Source organism: Priapulus caudatus, unplaced genomic scaffold, assembly GCF_000485595.1.
Source record: "Priapulus caudatus unplaced genomic scaffold, Priapulus_caudatus-5.0.1 Scaffold376, whole genome shotgun sequence".
In the NCBI taxonomy this organism is placed as follows: domain Eukaryota; kingdom Metazoa; phylum Priapulida; class Priapulimorpha; order Priapulimorphida; family Priapulidae; genus Priapulus; species Priapulus caudatus.
In genome coordinates, this window is record NW_014577437.1 from 220,121 (window position 1) to 246,126 (window position 26,006).

The following is a 26,006-nucleotide window of genomic DNA, read 5'->3' on the forward strand; positions in this document are numbered from 1 at the left end:
CAGCTTGAGCACCATCGAGGCCCTCCAAGCGCAAAGCTGCTTGTATCACACTGGATTCTTATCTCCTTATCAGAATCGTAATAGGCTAGTACAGGTGTGTTGCAGCATAGATCTCTGCGTATGAACATCTATCACTGTGAATACCTTGGCTCCTGGCCTGCCTGCCAGAACTTCTTCTATGGTGGGTATTGGGTATTGTTCTCTTCGTATTGCCCGGTTTAGATCCTTGGGGTCAATACATATCCTGATTTTATCTTTCTTCAGGACTACCACCATAAAGCTCACCCAGTCCGTTGGGCTTACTACTTTAGTTATTTGACCTTCACTCTCCATCTCCTTTAGCTTTTCCCTAACTTTTGGGAGGAGAGCTTGAGGCTGACATCTTGGTCCGTGAACTACAGGTTGGACTGTTGGATCAATCCTGAGATGATATATACCTGGGAGTGTACCAGTTGTCTCCCTTAGCTCAGGGTATTTGTCAATCTCTTCTCTCAGTGTTACTTCATGTATTCGTTCGATCAGACCAAGTTTCGTACTTGCTTGGCCTGACAGCAGTGGCTTTTGTTGCGCATCCACTACGTAGAATGTAACATTTGTTGTCTGATCTTTGTACTGTGCCTTCAGAGTCGTGCATTCGAGGATCTTAATCCTGTGACCTGTGTAGGACTGTAATCTCTTCTCTATTGGCACAAGATTACTAGTTGACTTTAATGACTTATACATGCTGTATGGCATGAGCGATTGTACAGCTCCTGTGTCTATCTGCACTCTCGTATCTTGTCCCTCTATGGTAACATGTTCCCACCAATCATTGGTGCTGGGGTCACTGTTGGACGATACAGTGTGTATCAGATGAGTGTAATCTGTATTGTCATCGCTGTCATAGTCTATCATGTTTGCTGAGCTAGGCTTCCCTCTGCAAACTTTGCCAAAGTGCCTTTTCTTTTTGCACTTATGACAAGTTTGGTCCTTGGCTGGACATTCATTCTCAGCATTTCCACGCCTGTGTCCACAACGAGTACAGCAGGATAATCCTTGATCTCTGCTGTGTTGCATTTTTTCTCTTTGACCTTGCCACGACTTGCCTTCTTGCTTGCGATGACCTTTGAACTTCTGCTTCCTTAGCACAGCATGTACTGTGGAGTCTTCCTCACCAGCAATGGCTTTCATGCTTTCTTAACTGCGGTACAGCGGTACGGGTGTAGCAAAGATAAAAACATGTGACGTCACCTCACCACTTCAAGGCTAAATTGTTTGGCAAACAGTCGGCGTTTGCGCCAGAATGCCAGTTTTCTCACCTCTTTCTTGTGGGTTTTAAGCAAACGCGCAGTGAAATGGGAGCAACTAGAGTTTATTTTGTCATAAGGTAGTGTGATTATGAATGACACGAAGTATTTGCTAGACTAGTACTGGAGAAATTAGCGTTTGGATGCGCATTGTGCGGCTTTAAGGTTCACATGTTGTACCCTTAAACCGTTGTACCCTTGTACCCTTACCCCAGGTTTAAAGGTTGTACCCTTTAATAGTAAAGACAAGAGGAACCAAGCAGTTCCAACAAGTTATACAGGTTTGAAACTGTTTTTGTAAGTGTTTACAATATCTACACTATAAGTGGCAGCTGCCTGCATTGTGTGGGAGCTCTAGTAAGGGAGACAACGGAACTTCTGGATCATACCATGCAGAATTAGATTGAATGGCTGATTGTTCCAAACACAGCTCACACTAGAAAGTGCACAGGTCTGTATATAGATGGAGTTTGCTGCACAATCGCTCGTCACAACACGACCAGCCAGACTGCAGTTATTGAGTTCGGGGAGGGGGGCATTCGTGTCAGCTAGCGCCACCGCAGCGAACGGACGTGTTTTCGTATCTTACCAAAATCTTCTATCTCTCCGACAAAGGAGTAAACATTACGTAAAGAATATGGCTTTTCAGCGCTTACGACCACTGAAAGAGATTCTACTTTACTCCTAAAGGAAGTACTTTTTCATTTTAATAACTTCTATGGTGGAGGATACGGTTTAAAAGTCAAGTTAAGCTAGATTTTAGACTAGAAAGGCAGAGGGGAGCGGCCATATTTGTTATTGTTGGTTTTTGGCGGGAAAGTTCAAAATTACCCATTGACTAAATAAATAAACTCTAACCTGGGCAATAACGTATAAACGGATATAGATCTAATGTAAGCTAAATGGGTCAAAAGAAGAAAACATCAAAGAAAGTAGATACATTTGGTAATAGATGGGCTCAATGTTGTAAGTGTAATAGATGGGATATCTGGGAAAACGTATGCGCCGACAATGTTATGCCCGATGATTTCGTGCATATAAAACAGCACTCAGCGATAAAATCAAGAGCCTGAAGGAGGAGGTTGACCTGCTGAGGAGCAGAGAAGATCAGGACAGCTATGAGGTTCTGGATCCGCTCAACACCACTCCGGAGTCAGAAGACGAGATACACCGTAACCCTCCAACAAAGATGGGGCAAGAGGAAATAGAAGATACATCGTCAAGGAACTCAAAGGAAGTTGGCTACCTAAACAACCTTTTAGTTATTGGGAACTCGATAGTTAGGCAAACTGTAAAAGCTATTTGCAATGATAGAAAGGATAGGTGTGTTGTAACTTTTGGAAGGGCTGGAGCAAAAGATATAGAGGAAAGACTAGATAGGATAGTAAATGTTTCAGATAGCCAGGGCACAGTACTTATGCATGTAGGGGTTAATGATGTTCTAAACAAGGATCTAGAGGTAGCTAGGAAGGAAATACAAAGTTTAATTATAAAAGCCAGCAGCAAAGACATAACAGGGAAACTAGTAGTTTCAGGTACAATTCCTTGTTTCAGATCTAAAGACATCAACCAGAAATTGATGTCCATCAACCACATCATCCAGACCATGTGCAAGGTAAATAGGGTAAAGTATCTAGACAACTGGGCAGACTTCGCGGGCAGGCGGGACCTCTACACCCATGACGGACTACACTTAAACAGGAAGGGAAGAGATTGACTGGCTGAAAACTTCGTTAAAGTTCACCAGGAAAACTAGAAGGTTGGGGCCTCAAGGCATCAGATGAAGCACAGGATACATCAATCGTGCTAGCGTCGGAGAAACCAATCCCTAGGAGCTCCAAGCTGACTACACTTCAAGACCCGGCAGATAAGTTTCAACGAGACACAGGATTAATAATAACCGGAGTAGACCCATGCCATCGCGACTTATCAGAATTCAGTTTTTCCCCCAAAAAAGGTCTACATTTCATTCATTTAAATGCTCGCAGTATCCTTCCTAAAATAGGAAAACTTCAAGACAGGTTATAGGTATGCATAAAACTAGGAGAATTAGATCATTAAAAACATATAGTCCAGAGGTATTTATAGATAAGTTAAAAGAGAAGCAATGGTATAAAATTTTTAACGTGCATTCTATAGAGCATGCATGGGAAATTTTTCAAAAATACCTCCTAGAGGCCATTGACACTGTCGCCCCTATCAAACAAGTTAGAATAAAACAAAGAACTGAGCCATGGTTTGATAGTGAGATTAGGGAGCTTATTCTGGAAAAAGATTTAAAAAAAATTACTGCTTCATAAGAGGAGTAAAGATGAAATTACATACAAAGATTTTAAATTTCTTAGAATTTGTTTGTAGTTTTGAGTAGTTTGTTTTAGTTTTGTAGACAAAGTTCAAAATAAAATTAAGAAAGCAAATGCTAATTACTATACGGAAAAGGTTGAGGACCACAAAAATGACCCTAAAAAATTATGGCAGACTTTAAAGAGTATGGGGACGAAAAATAAGCCTGGGAACCAGTAACTTGGGCGGGGTAGTGCTAAAAATTGGAGAAAATATATGTTTTGACAAAGCAATTGTCGCAAATAATTTTAATAAGTATTTCACAAGTGTGGCCTCAAACTTGGTGAACAATCTACCACAAAAGGAAGGGACATATGATGAGATTAGTCTTCAAAATTATTATAGGGACAAAGGCGTAGTAGAAAATTCATTTACTTTTACAGTGGTGGGAGAGGAAGAGGTACTACGGGTGCTGAAAAACATTAATACAGGTAAGGCTATTGGGTTAGATAATATTCCCGCAAAATTGATAAAAGATGGATCAAACGTTATTTGCTCAGCTCTTACACATGTAATCAACATGTCATTCACCCAAGGAAAAATCCCTGATGACATGAAGGCAGCAAGGATTATTCCGATACATAAAAAGAATGGCAAAACAGAACCCGGAAACTATAGGCCTGTGTCAATTTTAAGTGTCATGTCCAAAGTTTTGGAGCGAATAGCCTATAACCAAGTAGAGAAATATTTAATAGAAAATTCCTTACTGTACGAGTTCCAATCTGGCTTTAGATCAAATTTCTCAACTGACACAAGTTTAATCCATCTAACTGATATTATTCGTAATGAGTCAGACAAAGGAAATCTAACTGGTATGGTTTTATTAGATCTTCAAAAAGCTTTTGCTACCGTTGACCATAAAATTCTACTAGCCAAGCTAAAAACTATCGGAATGGATATTAGGACTGTGAAATGGTTCGGTGCGTATCTCTCTGGTAGAAGCCAAATAAACGATGTAGGAGGTACCTTCTCTAATAAGGACCCTATTGCATGTGGAGTACCACAAGGCTCGATTTTGGGTCCTCTGTTATTTCTGATTTATGTTAATGACATGGCAAAGGCAGTTAACGTCAAGCTTTTATTATATGCTGACGATTCAGCCTTAGTAGTTTCAGGGACAGAGGTACAAGGCTATACAGGAATAATTAAGTAGAGAATTGCATTTCATTAATAAATGGCTCAATAATAATAATTTATCCTTGTATCTTGGAAAAACAGAAAGTATTATTTTTGGAACTAAACACAATTTCAGGGATAATCCAAAACTGGACATCAGATGTAATGGGGTGGCAATTGCACATAAAAATACAGTCAAGTATCTAGAAGTAGGAATAGACTTGGAAGACTCCATGAGTGGTGAGGTAACAGGAATTAAGGTTGTAAAAAGGTTAACAATAGATTGAAATTTCTTTCCAGAAAAGCTAAGTATTTAAACACGGCATGTAAAAGATTACTAGTTTCTGCCCTAATTCAATGTCATTTTCACTATGCAAGCAGTATATGGTACAGCAGTCTCACAAAGCGCACAAGGGCTAAGCTGCAAGTGTGTAAAAATAAAGACATTAGATGTGTTTTCAACCTAGGTACTAGAGCACACATAGGTGCTAGAGAGTGCAAGGCTGTAAATTGGGTACCTGTATTGTTCAGGGTAATGCAACTGAAGGTCGATAGGGTTTTTAAAATATTACATAATCTCGGCCCACAGTATATGACAGAAGGTTTCATGTTAACGTCAGAAGTCCATAGTTTCAATACAAGGGAAGGTGAGATGTCTATTTTTAAACCGAGGGTGGGAAGCAGTGAGAAAAACTCTTTTACTGAATTGAAGCTGCAATTGAAGCTGGAATTTAATCCCTGCAATTGAAGCTTGGAACTCTCTACCACAGCAAGTTAGGACAAATTCTGTTTATTCTAGTTTTAAGTATAGTGTTAAGAAATGTCTGATGGAAAAGGTAGAAACATTAGAGGCAGGGGAGTATGAGTTTCGCTAAAAGAATTCGGTTGAAATTAGGCATAAGAAAATTTTGTATCGTCTTATGAGAATGTACCCTTGTATGACCGGTTAAAACTACAAATTTGTATATTTCAATAGTAAGTTAGTGTAATGTACTCGGTAGACAAGCGTGAAGTCGTAAAAGCGTTCTTTAATGTCGATCACGGTATGACGTAACAATGTCGTAAACCATATGTCGTTAAACGTTACATCTCTCTTCTTTTACAATAAAATAAATAATAATGAGAATCCATCTCTATGTGACACAAGTAATGAAATGTACAAGATTCATACCAAGACGAGTATGAATTTTACCGTTTTACAATATCCAACATTATCGAATATAAATCTTCCCGTTTTACAAATCAATTTTGGGTGGTCTAGAAACACGACCACTGCGAGTTATCCGCGGTTGATTAACAGTCACTGAAAGTTTATCTGGCGTCTTAACCAGCGGTGGCGATTGGGTTGTCTCATTCTCCAGAATCACTTGGGTTGGAGTTAACTTCGGACCAGCTACTTGACGATTCGTTATTATAGGGCTGTCCACATCTGTGCTCCCAGTTGTTTGGCTCTGAGAGTTTTGTGTTCTGCTGTTAGTTAGGTAGGTAGAGAGGTGAAGGTGTTTTCTGTTTCTTCTGTATTTCCTCCCGTTGTACTCGACTACATATGACCTAGGTGAGTTGTGATGTCCTATGACAGTCGCGGGTAACCAGCGTTTTGCACTTGGATAAGGTGCCATTCCCACTGGGTCTCCTTCTACTAGCACAGGTAGATCCTTGCCTGCCTTGCAGTCATAGTAGTGACGTTGCCTCTCCTTATTTCTGTCGAGACATTTCCTCACCTCACTAATGTCATATGCCTTGGGCTTCAATAGCTCTCTGGCAATTGGTATCTTGTTCCTTGGTCTACGAGACATTGACAGTTGTGCTGGAGACTTGTCACAGCTTTCCAGTGGAGTACTTCTGTAATCAAGTAGTGCTAAGTGTTTGTCAGCACACTTGGACCAAAGTCTCTTGACAGTTTGTACTGCTCTCTCAGCTTCTCCATTTGATTGTGGGTATCTCGGTGACGATGTTCTGTGTTCTATCCCATAATCATTACAAAAGTCAATGAACTCTCTGGAGTCATACTGCGGACCATTGTCAGTACGCAGCTTCTCCGGTATGCCATGTCGACTGATTTGCGCTTTCAGGGCCTCGATGGTGCTCAAGCTGCTTAAGTCTGGTAGCTTGTCGACCTCGATGTATTTGGAGAAGTAGTCTATTGTGACGATGTAGTGGCTCTTCTCCCATTCGAATATGTCTGATGCTACTTCCATCCATGGCAGTTCTGGTGTTTTTGTAGGACTTAATGTTTCCTTTGCCTGGTTCTGCTGATATGTGTTGCATTCAGCACAGTCATTTACCAGATCTTGCACTTGTTGTGCCATCTTTGGCCAGAACAGTGCTTCTCTAGCCCTTTTCTTGCATTTTACTATTCCCATGTGTGATGCATGGATCTGTAACAGCATATCTGGCCGCATGCTAGGTGGTACAACTATTCTCATAGATTTGTACACTACACCATCATATACGGATAGTTCATCTCTGATATTCCAGTATTCCCTTATGGAATGGGGCACCTCCATTTTGGTGTCTGGCCATCCCTTCAGGATCATAGTGTGTAACTCGTTGAGTTCATTCGCTGTGCATACTGTGTGTATCTCGTTGGTGCGACTGCACTTGTTCCATTCCATATCAGCATCTTCTTCTGGCAGGTTTGCTCTACTCAGTGCATCTCCTATTGGTATTTCCTTTCCTGGCTTGTACTCTAGTTTGATATCATATGGTTGCAGTCGTAAGAAGCATGCTCTGCAGTCTCATTGGTGCTGAGAGTAGTGGCTTCGTATATATAGCCTGCAATGGTTTATGATCACTCTCTACGTGGACTTCTCTGCCGAATACGTAATGATGAAACTTGCATGAGTGCACCACTGCTAACATTTCCTTTTCTATCTGCGCGTACCTTTTCTCCGTCTCCGTTAGAGCCCTTGATGTGTACGCTACAGCTGCCCTTCTTGTAGTAGTACCCCTAAGGCGCAAAGCTGCTTGTATCACACTGGATTCTTATCTCCTTATCAGAATCGTAATAGGCTAGTACAGGTGTGTTGCAGCATAGATCTCTGGTATGAACATCTATCACTGTGAATACCTTGGCTCTGGCCTGCTGCCAGAACTTCTTCTATGGTGGGTATTGGGTATTTGTTCTCTTCGTATTGCCCGGTTTAGATCCTTGGGTCAATACATATCCTGATTTTATCTTTCTTCAGGACTACCACCATAAAGCTCACCCCAGTCGCGTTGGGCTTACTACTTTAGTATTTTGACCTTCACTCTCCATCTCCTTTAGCTTTTCCTAACTTTTGGAGGAGAGCTTGAGGCTGACATCTTGGTCCGTGAACTACAGGTTGGACTGTTGGATCAATCCTGAGATGATATATACCTGGGAGTGTACCAGTTGTCTCCCTTAGCTCAGGGTATTTGTCAATCTCTTCTCTCAGTGTTACTTCATGTATTCGTTCGATCAGACCAAGTTTCGTACTTGCTTGGCCTGACAGCAGTGGCTTTGTTGCGCATCCACTACGTAGAATGTAACATTTGTTGTCTGATCTTTGTACTGTGCCTTCAGAGTCGTGCATTCGAGAGATCTAATCCTGTGACCTGTGTAGGACTGTAATCTCTTCTCTATTGGCACAAGATTACTAGTTGATTTAATGACGTTATACATGCTGTATGCATGAGCGATTGTACAGCTCCTGTGTCTATCTGCACTCTCGTATCTTGTCCTCTATGGTAACAGTTCCCACCAATCATTGTGCTGGGGTCACTGTTTGGACGATACAGTGTGTATCAGATGAGTGTAATCTGTATTGTCATCGCTGTCATAGTCTATCATGTTTGCTGAGCTAGGTTTCCCTCTGCAAACTTTGCCAAAGTGCCCTTTCTTTTTGCACTTATGACAGGTTTGGTCCTTGGCTGGACATTCATTCTCCACAACAGGTACAGCAGGATAATCCTTGATCTCTGCTTTGTTGCGTTTTTTCTCTTTGACCTTGACTGCCAGGCTTGCCTTCTTGCTTGCGATGACCTTTGAACTTCTGCTTCCTTAGCACAGCATGTACTGTGGAGTCTTCTCTACACAGCAATGGCTTTCATGCTTTCTTGAGACAACTCGAAATTTTGACCTATATTCACCGCCATCTCAAGAGTAAGTTCATCCCCTTTTTCTAAGCATTTTTCTCTCACTTTGGGATTTAGCGATCTTAGAATGATAGCGTCTCTTACCATCCGTTCCTCTATAATATCAAAACCACAGTCGTTGATCAGTATTTTGAGTCCTGTCACGAAGTTGTCGAAGCTCTCACCTTGGTCGCGTTTTCTTCTGTTAAAGTTTACAGTTGTCCTTATTTGGTTCCTTTTCGGTGCCACATATTCACTGTACTTGTCATAGACTCCTTTAACGTTTTGTTTCTTGTCAGCCCATGAAAAAGTACTGTATATTTCTCTGCCTTTGTCACCTATGTAAGTCATCATATAGTTGACCTTTCTAGTTCTGACTCTTAGAAAGTGGCCCTTGAATGTGAATTCACAATGCTGTTTAAACCTTTTCCATTCCGTACCAAGATCCCCTGCTCTCCAATTCATAGCAGGTTTGTCGTGACTACCGCTTCTGCCATGATGTACGTGTTTTAACAGTCGTAAATTATACAGTCTGTTTATCGATTTTACTCCACTGCTAACACAATCATGCTCAGTTCACAAGTATCACTTTTTTCTTGGCATACGTTACTCACTCTTGTCTTGTTTACATTCGTCAAGTTGGGTTCTTGTTTCCATAAAAGTTAAAACGATGTCGAAAAGTCAATGGCTGCCGGCGGGAAATCAGCATTCAGGCGAGTCGGAACTTTTGACATATTCTTTTCGCACAAATCTTCAGTGTTGACGTCTCATACACAGTTCATTTAATGCCTTAAGTATTCGTTCCTATGTTCTCGTACTCACTTTTCCACTGTTTTTTATCTTTTCATGAAGTTATTCGAACTTCTGACACCATGTAATGTACTCGGTAGACAAGCGTGTAGTCGTAAAAGCGTTCTTTAATGTCGATCACGATATGACGTAACAATGTCGTAAACCATATGTCGTTAAATTTGTACAAAGTTCAATGCAAACCAAATTTTAGAGTGCTATTTTTATGCACGCGAGCTTGAAAAGTAGCCCCCAAAAAATAAATTTTTTTTTTTCCCTGACAGTTAGTGCTGATAGTATTAGTAGTGTAATTGTTAGATTCAAGGCATGGCAAAACAAGGACCACAATGTAATAAGGTGTGCTAGGTCATGCTTTTTGTGTATAATATCCTTGGTAGTTATCCAATTTTATGAATTCAGAATTTTATTGTAAAAGTATGCTATGTATTGTATATGATGGATAATTGCCTAAATAAATAATTAAATGAAAAAAATAAAATTTACGATTATATTTCGACAACGTCATAAAAATGTTCTTCATAGGACCAATGCAATGCCTCTGTAACTTTGTAAGTGTAACAAATGTGAGAGACTAAACTCCAGATTAGTAGAGGTGTTAATGTTACTGTTAGTGTCAGGAGTCTTAGAGAAAAATGACGAATCAACAATACAGCGACGATGGGATCAAGGGTCGGGACAAAGATAGTAACTGTTTGGGACCCAGCAAATGTGTTTACTGAATTTACTCATGTGCTAAACTAATCCGGGGTGCTAAACAGTAAACTAGGCTTGGGTCGCGACGATGGGTCATGTACAACTATAGCCCGACCAGGCTGTGCGACGGATTGTCTATACAGCCTGACACCCTTCCATACAAAAAAACCTATCACCTCTGGCAGATCTAGATGAATAACTCTGTATATCTCAAATAAAACTATTCTATTACCACCTTTGACTTGCCTTGTCTGAAATATGAACGTTATCTCACAGTTGTCCTGCTTCTAAACTAGAATGTACAGGAATGAGATTGGATAATTTAATTTTCAGCTGAAATTTAAATTAGCAAACAGAGGAGCGAGCAATGGAGGACCGATAGGTCATCGCCATGCTAGGGGGGTCCGGGCATGCTCCCCGTAATTTTTTTAAAAGAATGGTGCAATTGTGTGCATTCTAAGCTATTCTGAACACATTAAAGAGACTCTTGATCACCTTTCAAAGTGTCAAAGGAACAACGAACTATGAATAGGAAATCAAGGGCTGAAATAGGGCCTATTATAGGGGAAATAAGTTTTTTTATTAAATGTCTAGACATAATGATATTTTTCTGTTTCCACCCGTCGCTTGCATTGTTTTACTCAGACATAAGCTGCCTTGCTGCGACGACAGATTTGAATGAAAAAAACACAATGCGAATGGAACAATCAGTGCATAGTCATGGACACAACATGCACGCAGCAACATGAAACCCGGCCCCCCAGGCCAGGCATGGTCGTTACGTGATCAGCTACCTCAAATGTTTGCCCTCTACTACTGCAGCCTGTGACGAGGATTTTCTTTCCTGGTTCGCAAAAGCAGATACACTGTATACTTCGCTGTCAGTCTACTACTGTCTACACTCTACAGTCTACAGTCAGGCTGCTGATGAGTGGTATATAATTTAAATTGTTACATTGTTACCCCCTCCCAATTTTCTCAACGAATTTAGACGTTTCACAAAATCGACCACTGGGACTGTCAAATCCGCGGATTTCCGCGGATCCGCAGAAGAATCTCATCCCTGAATGTATCTCTTAATTCACGGTATAATCTGCTAATTCTCACAGCATATCAACTTTCCAATCAGCTTTACCCGCCATGTTTAGTGAGGCACGGAAAACCCGAAACGGAAAAGACTCGCTAGAAAATACTACAGAAGTAGTACAATAGCTGCACGATGGCTCTCACGGCAATTACACACCAAAGCAAGTGAAACGATGTTCACAAATGTCTGGGCCATTTGTAAAAACTTAGATGACATGTTCTCGGATGTAGGGGTGGTTTACATGAGGACCACAGATCGTTTAATTTCCCTTGTTCGATCCATTGCGGATTTTAGTCAGTCGGAATGATAGTAAACATGGTAGCAAATTCATAAATTTGGTTGTATTCGTCTCAAAAAGTCGCTGTAAGTTAACCCCGTAAGTACCCAGCGCATCGTAGCGCACTGATGGTTACAAAAAAGTGGACGTATACCGATTCATTTGGTATATCACATGTGTAGTGTTCTTTGGCGATACTTGGCAAATAAGGCAACTACGTGTTTAGCTGCAGCCAAGGTTTGAAACGGTATTCTAACCCTAGCAATACCGTTTCTTGGAGCTAGTACAACTACAACTACAATTACAAGGGCCCTGGCGTAGGATGAAGCCACCATGCATTGTCAGCAGACCTATCAAAGACAGAAAAAATTTTAAGTACACTTGACTTTAGCTCTAGTAGTAGTACTATAGCCCGCGTTCATTAACTGCCGCAGGCAAGTTAACCTGCGGGAGTTAATGAACGCGAGCTACTACTACTAGTACTACTAGAGCTAACTTGACTTGTGCCGCAATGCCAGCGGTGGCGCGGCAACTCAGCTAGCCGCATCTTTGATCGTCTGACTCTTAACCGGGAACCGTCGTTGCTCTTGCCCACTACGTCATAATTTACTAGCACGATTCCAATCAACACTGTACCTTTTGACTACGCCAGTCTTAATCCTAATATTTTTTATTATAGCGTCCGGAGCGGCCATAATGAAACAATAACAACGTTGTAACTGTAGACAGAGATGTAGACTTATAATTTGATTGCCGATGACTGTGTTCAACTGCCGCCACCTACTATGTGAAAGGAAGTTTTGTTTAGAGAGGGCGCCACATGGTAGTTGAATGAACCAAATTTTATCTTTCCTTTTTATCTGGTAAATAACTTCAAATTGGTTCTATGGTTTGTATATTGCCTATGTTACGTTTATGATAAGCACAATATATGCCGATGTATTCAAAGTTTACATGTATATTGAATTTAACACGCTAAACGGTTCAGAATCGGCAAATTTGCCCCCACATCAAGACCTCTTTCAGTATCACTCTCTGTGTTTGTCTGATCTTGGTCTCGTAGGCCTAGTAGTATCACTTCCAGGCAGTAGGGCAGATGGGATCGTTGTTTCAGGTACTACAGTCTGTACCCGAGGTAGTTTTAGGTTGTTTAGTATTATGTTTATATTTTTATATGAGGTACACTTTGTGTATACATATATCAGGAGCTAATAGTAATAATGACAATTTGTCATTATTACTATTAGCTCCTGATAAATGTACCTCGGGTACGTATCTGTAGTACCTGATACGACAACGACCCCTTGAGCGGCAGTAGGATGAATTTCGCCAAGATCACACCTCGTCTATAATTATATACAGCTTCATATAGATGTAGTGTGAGTGTGGTGGGCTTGATCCTGCTGCTATAGTCCGCAAATGCAGACGTTATAACTCCGCTTTGCTAATCTGAGGGTGCGGGTTTATTACTGGGTCTGCGTCGGCGTTACTGGGGTCTGCGTCGGCGTTACTGGGGTCTGCGTCGGCTCGGACTACTGCTGCTAGTGCGTATCACCAGCCTAGAAAGTGTGGAGTCTGTAGAGTGTAGTTCTACCAAGAACGAGGAAGAAGATCCACACCATAGTGTATGTCTGCAAGGCTAAGCCTACGCTTCCCGCTTACTCCGCAGTCCGGCTTACTCTAGCATTGGAACCCCATTATGTGCATCACCGTGGGAATGTTTATGACGTATACTAGCGCCCTAAAAATGTACCCGAGTTGCTCTTCGATATGCATTGTATTCCGTATGTGCTTTGTGTAATTTACTCGGGATATCATCTTCCACAAACTCAAATATGTGTACATGCTTAATTGAATAAAACACGTTTTTACAGCTTAGGGCATTAATTACCCAATTTTCTATGCATTATTGTAGGTGGCAGCCAATCGAATCGATAATCAGTTACTGCCGTGGCTATGATGACCACAAATGTGGGCCGTTCACAAAGGAATATCAACAACCGGAACAGCTTCGAAGATGACTTTGAAATTCCGATATCCGAAGTCTCCGTCGCCAAGTTCGAGGCTCTGAACAGTCTGGGCGGCGCGGTACACGGCGCGCACTACCTCGCGGGCGCGCCGATGCACCACAAGACGCACGAAGAGCTCCAGTCGTGCATGTTGTCAGGCCGAGCCGAGATGGAACGCCCGAAAGCCGAGCAGTTCGGCGTCGTCGCGGCGATGCACCTTCCGTGCGAACCGGCACACCTTCCTTGCGAAGCTCCGAAGAGCTGCGACGAGAATTTTGCCGAGGAGGACGACGGTGAGGAGGAAGAGGAAGAAGAAGAGGAAGAAGAAGACGAGGAGGAAGAAGAAGAGGAAGAAGAAAACGACGCCGCCACCGCTCCAGCCGCCACCGCCGCCGAAGCCGTTGCGGCGACGGGAGAGAACGCCGAGCAGACGTTCGACTTTGATAAGTACAGGGAGGAGACGTTCGGCACGGACCCGTCGGACGTCGCCGATGGCAACAACTCGAGCGAGCTGAGCGCAGTAATGGACGAGGAGGGAGGAATCTCGAGCGCGGGCATGCAGGAGCTCAACCTCAAGCTGGAGGTGAACGGCTTTCTGAATGGAGAGGGGAAGAAACGCTGGGAGTGCCACCTGTGCAACAAGGTCTACTCGACGAAGCACAACCTCATGATACACGTTCTCGACCACAGCGGCGTGAAGATGCACTCGTGCCACGTCTGCCGCCGCCGATTCAAGCAGCACAGCCACCTGCGCGCTCACCTGTTAATACACAGCAATACTCGGCCGCACGCATGCTCCGTGTGCAGCAAAGCTTTCACACAGGTGAGCTGTCGGTGCTCTAGGTTAGAGTTGCTAGAGTTGTTAGAGAGGTTGCTGTCGCGCCTTCGTGCCGGCGTAAAGCCGTGTCTTTGAGTAAAGCAAAGTTTTTGAGCGAGCGAATTTCGCTAGCCGACGTCGTGTCTTTTCGTTCGGACGCACATAAATTTGTACGTTTTTTTTTTATTAGTTGTTACGAGTTATTCTTATGACAAGTTATTGTTTTAACTTGTTCTTGTCTTGTCGGTGTGTTTATCCACATGTGTTGTCAGCTGGAGTGTCTCCTGCACAACTGTTTGTCTCTTCATCTGTGTTGTGCGTAGAGGTTTTCCCCCATAGGTGTCCATCACCTCACTTGGGTTGTGAACTAGAGTTGTTGTCGTTAATGTGTATCCTGGTATCTGTCCAGGGCTGAAATTTTGCTATGTCAAGTGCCGTTGTTTTCATCCTTACCCGCTGTGTCACCTCCAAAATTGGACGATATCCACGGGAATTGTTTACAGTGATTACCCTACCTGTTTTTCCTCTAGTTCCATTCCCACACATTTATTCCTCTTTGTCCTGCATGTTAACGTGATGTTAAAAAGTAATAGCTCTTAATAACCCAAGTTTAAAGGTAGTATTTGCGTCAATGGCCCCTCCAACTTTGAGTAAAATGACCGATCAAACTGACCAGTATATTGCCCTAAAATGGCCAATCCGAACTGACCAGTATATTGCCCTAAAATGGCTGATCAATTGACAGTTGCTCGGTCACCCGTCCCCTGCAGGCCATAGTGGACGCCCGTAGGTAACACTGTGTCAATTACCTATTCCTGCAAAACTTTCAGGTCACGCACTTGAGGCGTCACATGATTGCGATTCACGGGGACGGTAAGAAACCACACACGTGTCAGAGCTGTGGTCGAGGCTTCGCATTTCCCAGCGAGCTCAAGATCCACATAAGGTAACGTATGTTGGTAATCACTCACGTATATTTTGTATGTTGGTGCTGATAATCGCACCTAGAGCAAGTGAATATATATATATAAGTCACGAATATATCCTTGTAGTATATACTCGTACTGGTATATTTGTATAATCGCACTAGTAGCAATCCATAGAGAACGCTCGCAATTCAGCCTAACCATCTTTTGGGCGAAGTCGACATCTCGTTCCCCTACTGTAGGATTAACACCAGAAATCCGCCGAAATGTTGGCTCAGTTAACGACGCCATCTATAATCATGTATAATCTATAATTTATATCGTATAATCTATAACGACGCCATCTTCTTCCGTGACGTCATCCGCCGTGACGTCTTCTGTCGTGACGTCTTCTGCTGTGACGTCCTTTTTCGTGACGTCTTCTGCCGTGACGTCTTCTGTTGTAACGTCCTTTTTCGTGACGCCTTTTGTCGTAAAGTCGTCTGCTGTGACGTCCTCTTTCGTGACGTCTTCCAGTGTGACGTCTTCTTCCGTGACGTCTTCTGCGGTGACGTCATTTCTAATGACGTCTACTACCGTGACGTCGTCTGCCGTGACGTCTTCTGCCGGGACGTGTGCACGCGCGCGGTTTTGGAAAGGCGGCCGCAAAAATTAAGCAAGTGCAAAAAAAGGATTCGCCGAGCGCGGCGGGTGTTGCCTGCGCGCCGAGAGAGAGGATCTGCTGTGAATTAAACTACATGAGATGCTGGCGGTTGAGCGACGGTGCCAGCTGACGGAGGGAGGCGGCAGGGAGTGCGTGCGGTGTTGATTAATATTGCTGCTGCGTGTATGTGTGTATGCGTGTATGGAAGTGAGCGTGAGTGTGAGTGTGAGTGTCAGTGTGTGTGTGTGTGTGTTCGTGCCCGTTAGAGATGCACTGACATCAGGAGTAAGATAATATAGGATCCTATATTATCCTATATATCCTATATTATCTTACTCCTGCTGACATGTGATCGCGACTGTTGACGCGTGGTTGGTACAACTCACGCCGTGACTCCATCGTCTGCTATTCTGCTAGTTACCGTGTGGCTACCCACGTGACTCTATCGCCTGCTAGTTACCGTGTGGCTACCCACGTGACTCAGTTGTGTATTTGTTATTTATGCATTGTAAATGTTATATAAAGTCAAGTTGGCTTGGCAATTACAGGTGATATCAGTACGTATAAATTCCAGGGGACCATGTGTTAAAAAATTATTGATCCGCGTGTGTGTGCCTGCAAGGCTTTGTTAAATACAGCAACACGTACTGTATAAAGCTGACCGTTGCAGTGGCCCTCTCAATCATCGTTGGGCCGGGTTATAATTTAAACCGAGCGTGCACGAGAACACCCAAATGCCAGGTATTGCAACTTCAAAATCTTGTATGCAAACAGGCTGTCTGAGCGCACCCAAATTCCAGATATCGCTCCTATACATTAAAGTGTGCGCGTGTGAATCATGAGTGTACGAGAACATTTAAATACCAGATATCGCCCCTTTAAATAAAAGCATGGGTGTGTGAATCGCGAGTGTATGAGAGCACCCAAATTCCTGATATCGCCCCTTTTAATAGAAGCACGCGCATGCAAATGGAGAGTCTCCGAGAGCAACCAAATTCTAGATATCGTCCCTTTAACCAAATAATAAAAAAACCCTTGATAAAACCAGTAAAATAAACAAAAAACAAATAAAATTGCGAGTACTGAGAGCTTCCTCTTCCTCCTCCGCGCACGTCCGCAGGAAGATGCATGACCGTCCCGGCAGCAGCCAGTGCGGTGAGTGCAACAAGACGTGCACGACACCGGAGAAGCTGCTAGCGCACATGCAGCGTCACAGCCGCAGCAGCCTCGAGTGTAACGTCTGCCGACGCGAGTTCCTCTACCCGAGCCAGCTGAAGGACCACATGAAGTCACACAGCACTGAGCGGCCGTTCATGTGCGGCGAGTGCGGCATGGAGTTCCTCAAGGTAGCACGCGCGAGCACGTTCTCTTGTTGTTGTTTTATGCACGCGCGCGTCCGGAGGAGTCTGATGGCGAAAGCCAGTGAGTTTCTTTTGTTATTTTTTCTTTGTGCTGCTGTTTTCAAGACCAGTTTGGGAGGGTGTTTTTTGTGAGCAGTGCAGTGCCTTTAGCCTTAGAAGCGATAGGTAGGTGGGTGTGTAGGTTATCTGGGCAGTGTGCGTCGTGAATCTGAGTGGTGAGTAGATTCGTTATTTTCCCGACCAACTCGGAAAAAAACACGATGAATGGGATTTTATTTTTTATCGGCGCTCAGTTACCTGTTTACCACGGCACTGCGTGTAACGTTGGGAATGTGGCCTACAGTCAGTATATATTGTACAGTCGATTTCATGGTTGCACAAACTGATTAAAGGTCAGCTATTAGCAGCCATTAGAATGTTACTTTACTTAATTTAGAGAAAAATGTTAGCGTTAGTAAATGCGGTCAACCGAAAAAATTCGGCGCAGGTCGCGAAGACCAGTCTTCGCCTTTTGACGCCAATGTTTATTCGCATGGAGAGATATGATAAATAATTGATACGCCTGCATTGTATTATATATTTATTACATTTATAATATTTTTATGCGTCTGCATTGTATGAAGCCCACCTAAAAAATCATCAGCTGATGCACGAGATACGATAAATAATTGATACGTCTGCATTGTATTATATATTTATTATATTTGTTATATTTTTATAAGGCGATAGAGTCCCACGTGGTAGCCCCCACACGTAACTAGCAGACGGATGTCGTCCGTGGGTAGCCAACGGTAACTAGCAAGGCGGATAAAGTCCGCGTGCGTAGCCACAGGACGGGTAACTGAGCAGAATAGGCAGACGATGGAGTCACGGCGTGAGTTGTCCCAACCACGGCGTCAACAGTCGCGATCAACATTCCAGCAGGAGTAAGTAATATAGGATATATATGGATAATTATAGATCCTTATCCTATCTTACTCCTGATGTCAAGTGCATCTCTAACGGGCACGAACACCAGCCACACGACACTGAACACTGCACGACTCACACTCACAGCTCACTCCCATACACCGCGCAGTACACACATACACCCAGCAGCGAATATTAATCACACCGCAGCGCACTCCTGCCCCTCTCCTGCCGCTCAGGCTGGGCACCGTCGGCTCACGCCAGCATCTCAAGTGGTTACCCTCCTTCCCAGCAGGAGTCCTCTCTCTCGGCGCGCAGCGCAACACCCGCCGCGCTCAAGGCGAATCCTTTTTTTTGCACCTTGGCTTAATTTTTGCGGCCACGCTTTTCCGAAAACCGCGCGCGTGCCACCACTGCCGCCGCGGAGAGCGGGTATCGGTGGACGTCCCGGCAGAGACGTCCCGGCAGACGACGTCACGGTAGAAGCCGTCAGTTACAGATGACGTCACCCGCAGAGACGTCACGAAGAGACGTACAACGGAAGACGTCCCGAGAAGAGGCAACGTCAGCAGCAGAACGACTTTACGACAAAACGGCGTCCACGAACGAGGACGTATTACAGCAGAAGGCGTCACGGCGAAAGACGTCCACGAAAGAGGACGTGCCAACAGCAGAAGGACTTCACGGCGGATGAGTCACGGAAGAAGACATTATTAACGATGGCCGTCGTTAACTGGGCCAAGCATTTCGGCGGATTTCTGTGTTAAATCCTAAGTATACCCAGGGGGCAAGACCAGGTTTAGCCAGACGGGATGCTATATAAAGGTTGTTTGTATCAACCGTGTTTCAGGGACCTCCCTGACAACTTTCCAGGTGGACAACCTTGAAAATATGCTGCTGATAAAAAAATTGGCTGCCGAGGCCGGCCAATTTTTCAAAAATGGCCCACGCCTTGTGTAACTAAGGATGACCGTTTTTAAGAATATTGTTTGAATAGAAATCTTGCTTTCACATGTGGTGTGGTATCATATTAAAAGGGAGATTATATTTTGCTACAAGATGATACCACATTTAATGAGCTTCAGGATGGATTTTTAATGGCCAATTTTGGGCAAAGAAAATGTGATTTTTGTACCATTTTTTTCCATAAATATGAATTGCAGCCAGAACATTTATTTTTCATCGCATATTTCAAACGTCCTTTGAGTAATGAATTGGAACTTTTCAGAAAACTGCCCATATGTATGGGTTAATATTGTTCGCAAAAGCTCAAGTGTTATTGGCTTTTTAACAATAAAGTATATTACTCCAAATTCACATTTTGATAGTAACTAAACAACAGCATTTCTGTACATTATAGGGGGGATTACAGCGTTGTCATGAAAATAGCTCCCGTAGGATTTTTTGTTGCCTCAAAATTCGATTTTTTGCTATTAATCGAGTTTGATTTAGGGGTGAGAACTATCAGAAAATGGGCGGTTCAAGTTAATTGTAGTTTTAATTTAGTTTAATTTCCCATTTTATATGAGTAATGTTCCTTCTGCTTTATTCTAAATCTGTAAGCTGAGCAATGAAAAGAAGAACACACACAAATAGATAAAAAGCGTTTTACTGTCATTTAATTGTGAAGCAGAATAAGGACAGAATGACAAATATACCTTGGACACTATACATGCGAACATAAAATACCTGTCACTCGTGGCGTTTAGTTAATTGTCAACTCGGTCCAAGTCACTGCTTGTCACTGGCTTTCAATAATATTGCAGTGTACCTGAAGCACGGCTGCACTTTGGTTGCTGATGCCTGGCAGCGACATCCCAGTGTAACATGGCACCAGGCCTTGCTTCGCGACAGGAACAGTTTCCTGTTGCACACCCCTGTGTGGCAGCCACAGCGGCGCGATGGCCTTGCTTTGTGCCATTGTCTGCAGGCCCAGGCTGGTTGAGTTGAAGGACTTGGCGACCAAGTTTCCGCATCCTGCAGAGCCCCAGCCATACTCCTCAATGGGGAAAGCTCTGGCCTGCCAATGTGTGCACTCTTTGTCTATGAAAGTTGCTAAGCTGCACGTCGTAGGTGTTGCTCAAGAACATCCATCTTGCTGTGGTGGTAGCAGCTTCAGCAGAGTTGAACTCTGTTCATTCAGGAATTTGTTGACCCTCAGGTTTTCCAATATCACACCTCCCCAAGTCACAGCTTTGTTAGAGTACACAGTGATGCACCAGCTTGCGTGCCCTGGTCGATAGAAGTTTCTCAGATGTGATGTCTTGCTGACGCTTGCTCGCCAAAAAGCTTTCAAGTTTGAGATATGATGTGTAGTCTTTGCTACTGCTCATCCAGGTCTTCTTCCCAGTGAAAGCAAAGATAGGCTTGTCGTGCTCTTCACTCAGATAGTGATAAATGGTAGTGCACGACACCGCGAAGGTCCCAGTGCACACGCCATTTAGTGTATGGGGTAGGTATTCTCGCGTGCAGTTCTCGCCCACAGTTCCAGGAAGATGCTTCCAGAATAGTGGTCGCATAGTAAGACACAGATGATGATGATATCCGTGTCATGCCGTGAGATGATCACTCTCTGCAACATCCTCGATTCTGACGCTGTATATAGCATACTCTGTATCAGCCCCTGCTGTGCAGACTCCCAAGGCAGTGACGTCTCAGTTCCGACCCTTGCGGTGAGCAGCACATCTCAGGGTTTCTTTCGCTTGAATCCTCCGCCCTAGGTAAAGGCGAGTTGAACCCAGTGCTGGATCCTAGCTGTTCACTCTCCGTCCATGCGTCTCAGCGACCCGGAAAGATCAGGTTTGTTGCTGATACCTGCAGAAGAATTCTTGTGGGGTCTGAGGGGCTCAGTACTGCTCACTGACTTCAAACACCCTTAGGGCTGGTCTGGATCGGCGCGTACCCTGTGCTGGCGCTCTGCTGATTTTGAGATTTGTTCACTGTATCGGTCCAACAGCCAGAAATGTATGATCCCTGTGCAGCAGGAACATGCTTTCAAGCAGGCTAGTGCTTGTAGCGATCAGGCAAAATGGCTCTGAACTCGTTTCATCTTTCTTGAATGACCAGTGGCCGTAATGCATGGCATTCGTCACCCACACTGCCTGTCTTCAGGTCCTTGTGCAGATCAGCAGAACACTTGGTCACGTATTGAGTGTCTCCTCCGTCAAGGTCTGTCACCGAGACTAGCCGTTTGTACCTGCCGCCCCCATGCTTTCACCTTCATTGAATAAAGACGGGGGCATCTTACTACCCTCATGGTTTTCCCATAAAGTTGACGATGTCCGACATGTTTCCCACGGCCATGATCTGTGTTATGCGAAGAAGGGCAGAACTCTACTCTCATCACTCCTTGTCTGGTGCAACTGTTCGCTTGCCGACTTCTTTTGGCTTTGAATTTTGCGTGGTGGAAGGTTTTCAACCTCACGATGTTGACGTCTGTCTTTTGGAACACTGGAATATGGAACTGGACATGAGCCTTCAGACCTAAGTTCCTTCACACCGATGAGCGTGTTGCCTGGACGTCGGTGGCCCTCTGCACGCTGCCCACCGTTGATAGATTACACAGGGATGGCATTGTTGCTGAGAATGGGAATTGGTCCTCCATGTGCTGCTATCACTTTCCTGGAGCGCATCTGCTGACATCCCTTGGCCTACTCGTGTTGTTCGATATGTAGTTCAATAAAGTGTAGTATTATAGCTGGAAGAACAGTGATTTTGTCAGCGAGGCGGTACTCAGTGGGCCAAGACTCCCTCAAGAATGCCTCTGGTAATCACTCCCAATGTAGGACGTCTGCGATGGGGTATTGACGAGGTCGTTTACACACTGAATTTCCTTTACGATTTCCATGTATATGATGTAAATATGATATGTGACTGAACCAAAATATGTCTTACGGCTACTAGACTGTTTGATATGTAAGAAAATGTTGGGCAAGTAAATCCAATATTCGGGAAAGAGAAAATTGCTTCTTGTGCAGACAGACCAAGCCGAGTATTGCTGACTAGTACGATTTCCTAACTGGCTAGGTCGCGATAGCCACTTAAAGTGGCTCTTATCTCTGTTGATAGACTATCTGATCGCAAAGATGACTGCAATCAGTTGTCTTCCTATGCCTTGCAAACCTATAGAAAAGGCTAGCTATATGACCAAGTTACACTGCCCATAGATAATGGACATTGAATTTAACGAAGATCGTAAATCCGGAAGTCGATAATCCATTCCGCCGTCTTTGAAATTGTGATAAATAGACTCAGCATCAATCCCAAACCCGTTGACATGACGCCGGGATCGTGATAATAGGTTCATTATTTAGCAGAAACAGGCCCGGGGTGCAGGTCAGGGGCCGTCATGGGAAAGAAACAGGCCCGTCTCCCGGCGGGGCGTCGAGGGGTCGGAAAATTTGAATCCCCTACCATTTCTGATAGTTGACCCTAAATCAACTCGGATAAAGAAAACAAAATCAATTTTTTTGTTAGCAAAAAAATCCTACGGGAGACTATTTCATGTACACGCCATACCCCACTATAATGCTACAAATATGCATGTTTTATCTAATATTTCAAAATGGTTAGCGTTTGGAGCAATATAACCTTTATTGTTAGAAAAGCAACGACGTTTGAGCTTTTGCGACAATTTAACAACACATATGGGCAGTTTTCTGAAAAAGTTCCAATTCATTACATCAAAAGGACTTTTGAAATATGCAGAAAAATGTATTTTGGCTGCAATATCCACTATATTTGGGGAAAATAATGTAAAAATCACATATTTTGGCCCAAACTTGTCATGTAAAATCCTCGCCAAGCTATTAAATGTGGCTACACTTGTGGAGAATTTAATTCCCCTTTGAATATGATACCACACACATGGTGAAGCAAGTTTCTAATTCAAACACGATGATCTTAAAAAATTGCTCATCATTAGTTACACACGGTGGCCATTGAAAACTGTGGCCCGCCATTGTTTTTTCAGCAGCATATTGTCAAGCGTTGTCTACGCGGAAGCTTGTTCAGGGAGGTCCCCTGCACACGTTGATGCCAAACAACCTTTATAGGATCACGGTTCTGGTCTTTACCTCAAAATGGGGTTTTTGCCCCTGCGGTAGTAGCGGGAAGCGAGTGTCGACTTCGCCCAAAGAGTGGTTAGGCTGAATTTGCGAGCGGTCTGCTATCGATTGCTACATGCGCGTTACTCAAATATGACCAGTACGAGTATTATAACTACAAGGAATATATTCCGTGACTTATATAATATATATTATATACATTATATATATATATTATTAGAGAGAGAGGGACAGAGATGGACGAAGGGAGAAAGAGAGAGAGAGAGAGAGAGTAGAGAGAAAGAGAGAGAGACAGAGGAGGAGAGAGGAGATGAGAGGAGAGAGAGGAGTGAGAAGAGAAGAGAGAGAGAAGAGAGAGATGGAGAGAGGATACGATGAGAGAGAGAGGGAAGAGAAAGCGGAATGGACAAGAGAAGAGAGAGAGGGCGACGAGAGACGTGATTCTGGCCTAATTTCTGATTAACTGTAGCCAACACAGAAATAGGGCTCTATTCCTCATTACAGCCTAAACTCTTTATCTACGTTTAGCCATGGACTATGCTGGGACTATACATGATCTGGGACGCTGCGACGGCTCATACAGCCAAAATGCTAAAATGCTCAACAGTCCCGTTACCCGCCTTCTTCCTGCGCTACAATTTTACGCAATATGCAGCCATCACACACGCATGCGGATGATTACAATTTACAAATATGAATTAACATAAGAGTAGTAACTATAACATTGTTATTATCTAGCTCTGATATTAAGTCACGATAATTATCATTCGAGCCACATAACATTCGTCTTATTTAACGTAAATATTTCATCGAACTGCGATATTTCTATAGTATATCCCTATCACCACTGACGGGTGCATAGCGACTGGTTTTTTGCTAGCTTAACAACCAGTTATACAATTATTGTGCATTACTGTTGTAATTACACGACCATTTATCTTTGGCTATTACAGTTTAGCGCCAGCTTCAGACTAACTATTGGACGTTGGCGCCATCTAGTAGCCCGGCACTATCATTATCCACGGCCTCCAGGAAGGCATATTATGCCTTGCGGTATGTATTTCCCGCCCTATTTCATCGTGAATGGTGCTACAGTGAATCTTAGTGGGGTCGGCCGACAGGGACTTTATTCCTACCCGTCGTTTATTTCGATCAACCTCGTCAAACAGACGGAGTTATCTGTACAATGGGACATTAATCTAAGCAGTGCGGAATTTTTTTTTCATTATATACGGCTCACGTGTCAAACGTGGCTGGCTCGTCGCGTTCCGTTCACTGTTCCATTTCTCAATCTCTTTCTCTCTCTCTTCTCTCTTCTCTGCTCTCCTCTCTCTCTCTCCTCCTCTCTCCTCTCTGCACTGCTCGCTCCTTTCTCTCTGTATTGGCTCGCTTCCTTCTTCTGCTGGATTAGATGTGCCCCTTTCTCTGCTGTATTGCTCGCTCCTTTCGCTCGGTATCGCTCGACTCTCCGCCTTTCTCTCTGTATTGTTTGCCCCGTTTCTCTGTATTGATTGCAACCGTTCTCTATCGCTAATTGTTTTGCTCCACCTCTCGCTCTGTATCACTCGGCTCCTTCCTCTCTAATGAGCGCCGCGGGCGTTCAACTCTCAAGCTTTTTTCTGACTCTTTCTCTCTCTTCCTCTCTAGTCTCTCCTCTTCATCTCTCTCTCGTCTCTCTCCTCTCGTCTCTCGTTCTGTCTCTCTCGCTCCCTCTCGCCTCCTAATTTCCTCGTCTTCTTTCTCTCTCTCCTCTCGCTCCTTCCTGCCTACTCTTTCCGCATTCCCCCTCTCTTTTCCCGTCCCTCCCTCTGATCTCGCTCTCTCTGCTCTCTCCGATCGTCCCTTCTCTCGCTCCTTCCCTACCTCTCTAGCCTTCCCCCTCTATCTATCTCGCGTCGCCTCCTTCTATCTCTCTCTCTTTCGTCTTCCCCCCCCACTCCCTCTCGCTCTCTCTCTCTCTTTCGTCTTTCCCGTCTTCCCTCCTATCTTTCTGCACCAAGAACGACGCGGCATTGCGCTGACCTCACCTTCCGGTTCTGTCTTCGTCTGCCATTGGACCGTCCTCCTCCCTACCTTCGTCTCGTCTCTCAGCCTCCTCGCCACCGCTCTCCCTCCCCTCGTCTCTTCTTCCGCACCGCTCGTCCCCGTCTCCACCTCCTTGCGCACCTACTCCTCGCCTCTCTCTCGTCTCGTCTCCACCTCCTCGCCAGCCCCTACCTCCTCCGTCTCCGGGTCCTCCGTCTGGTCTCACCTCTAGCCACCCGCTTGCCTTGCACGCAACTTATTAAACCGACTTTTCACAACAACAGAACGGTCTTTAACGCTTTAATATGTTATATTTTTGTTCAGGAGCTCCACAATCGACAACCAAACAAACGAAGGTACACTACTGTTTGTACACATGAGGTTTTTATTTTCGTGTGACTTCCTAGATATAATTCGCTGTTCCTGCTAACAACGATTCAACGCGCTAACAGGAGGAGAGCCTGCATTACACAGCCCTGGACAAAATTATCTTATTCACAAAATTTACCTCTCACAGCCAGAGCAAAAACGCGGCACAAG

At 44.0% G+C, this 26,006-nt stretch overlaps 2 protein-coding genes across 2 annotated transcripts in view; one reads left to right on the forward strand and one right to left on the reverse strand.

Annotated features, from left to right (window-relative positions):
* The window catches only part of LOC106809687 (tubulin-specific chaperone A-like), a 20,610-nt gene extending 8,123 nt beyond the window's left edge, over positions 1-12,487 (reverse strand). Inside the window, exon 1 of the mRNA XM_014812858.1 lies at positions 12,347-12,487. Within this exon, the coding sequence (XP_014668344.1) occupies positions 12,347-12,405 (59 nt within the window). The 5' untranslated portion in view covers positions 12,406-12,487. The remainder of the gene's footprint in view (positions 1-12,346) is intronic.
* Positions 12,488-12,517: 30 nt separating this feature from the next.
* Positions 12,518-26,006, forward strand: part of LOC106809686 (zinc finger protein 710-like) — a gene marked incomplete at its 3' end in the record, with an annotated part of 26,550 nt that continues 13,061 nt past the window's right edge. Inside the window, 4 exon segments of the mRNA XM_014812857.1 lie at positions 12,518-12,573; positions 13,626-14,542; positions 15,367-15,482; positions 17,226-17,451. Of these exon segments, the coding sequence (XP_014668343.1) occupies positions 13,667-14,542; positions 15,367-15,482; positions 17,226-17,451 (1,218 nt within the window).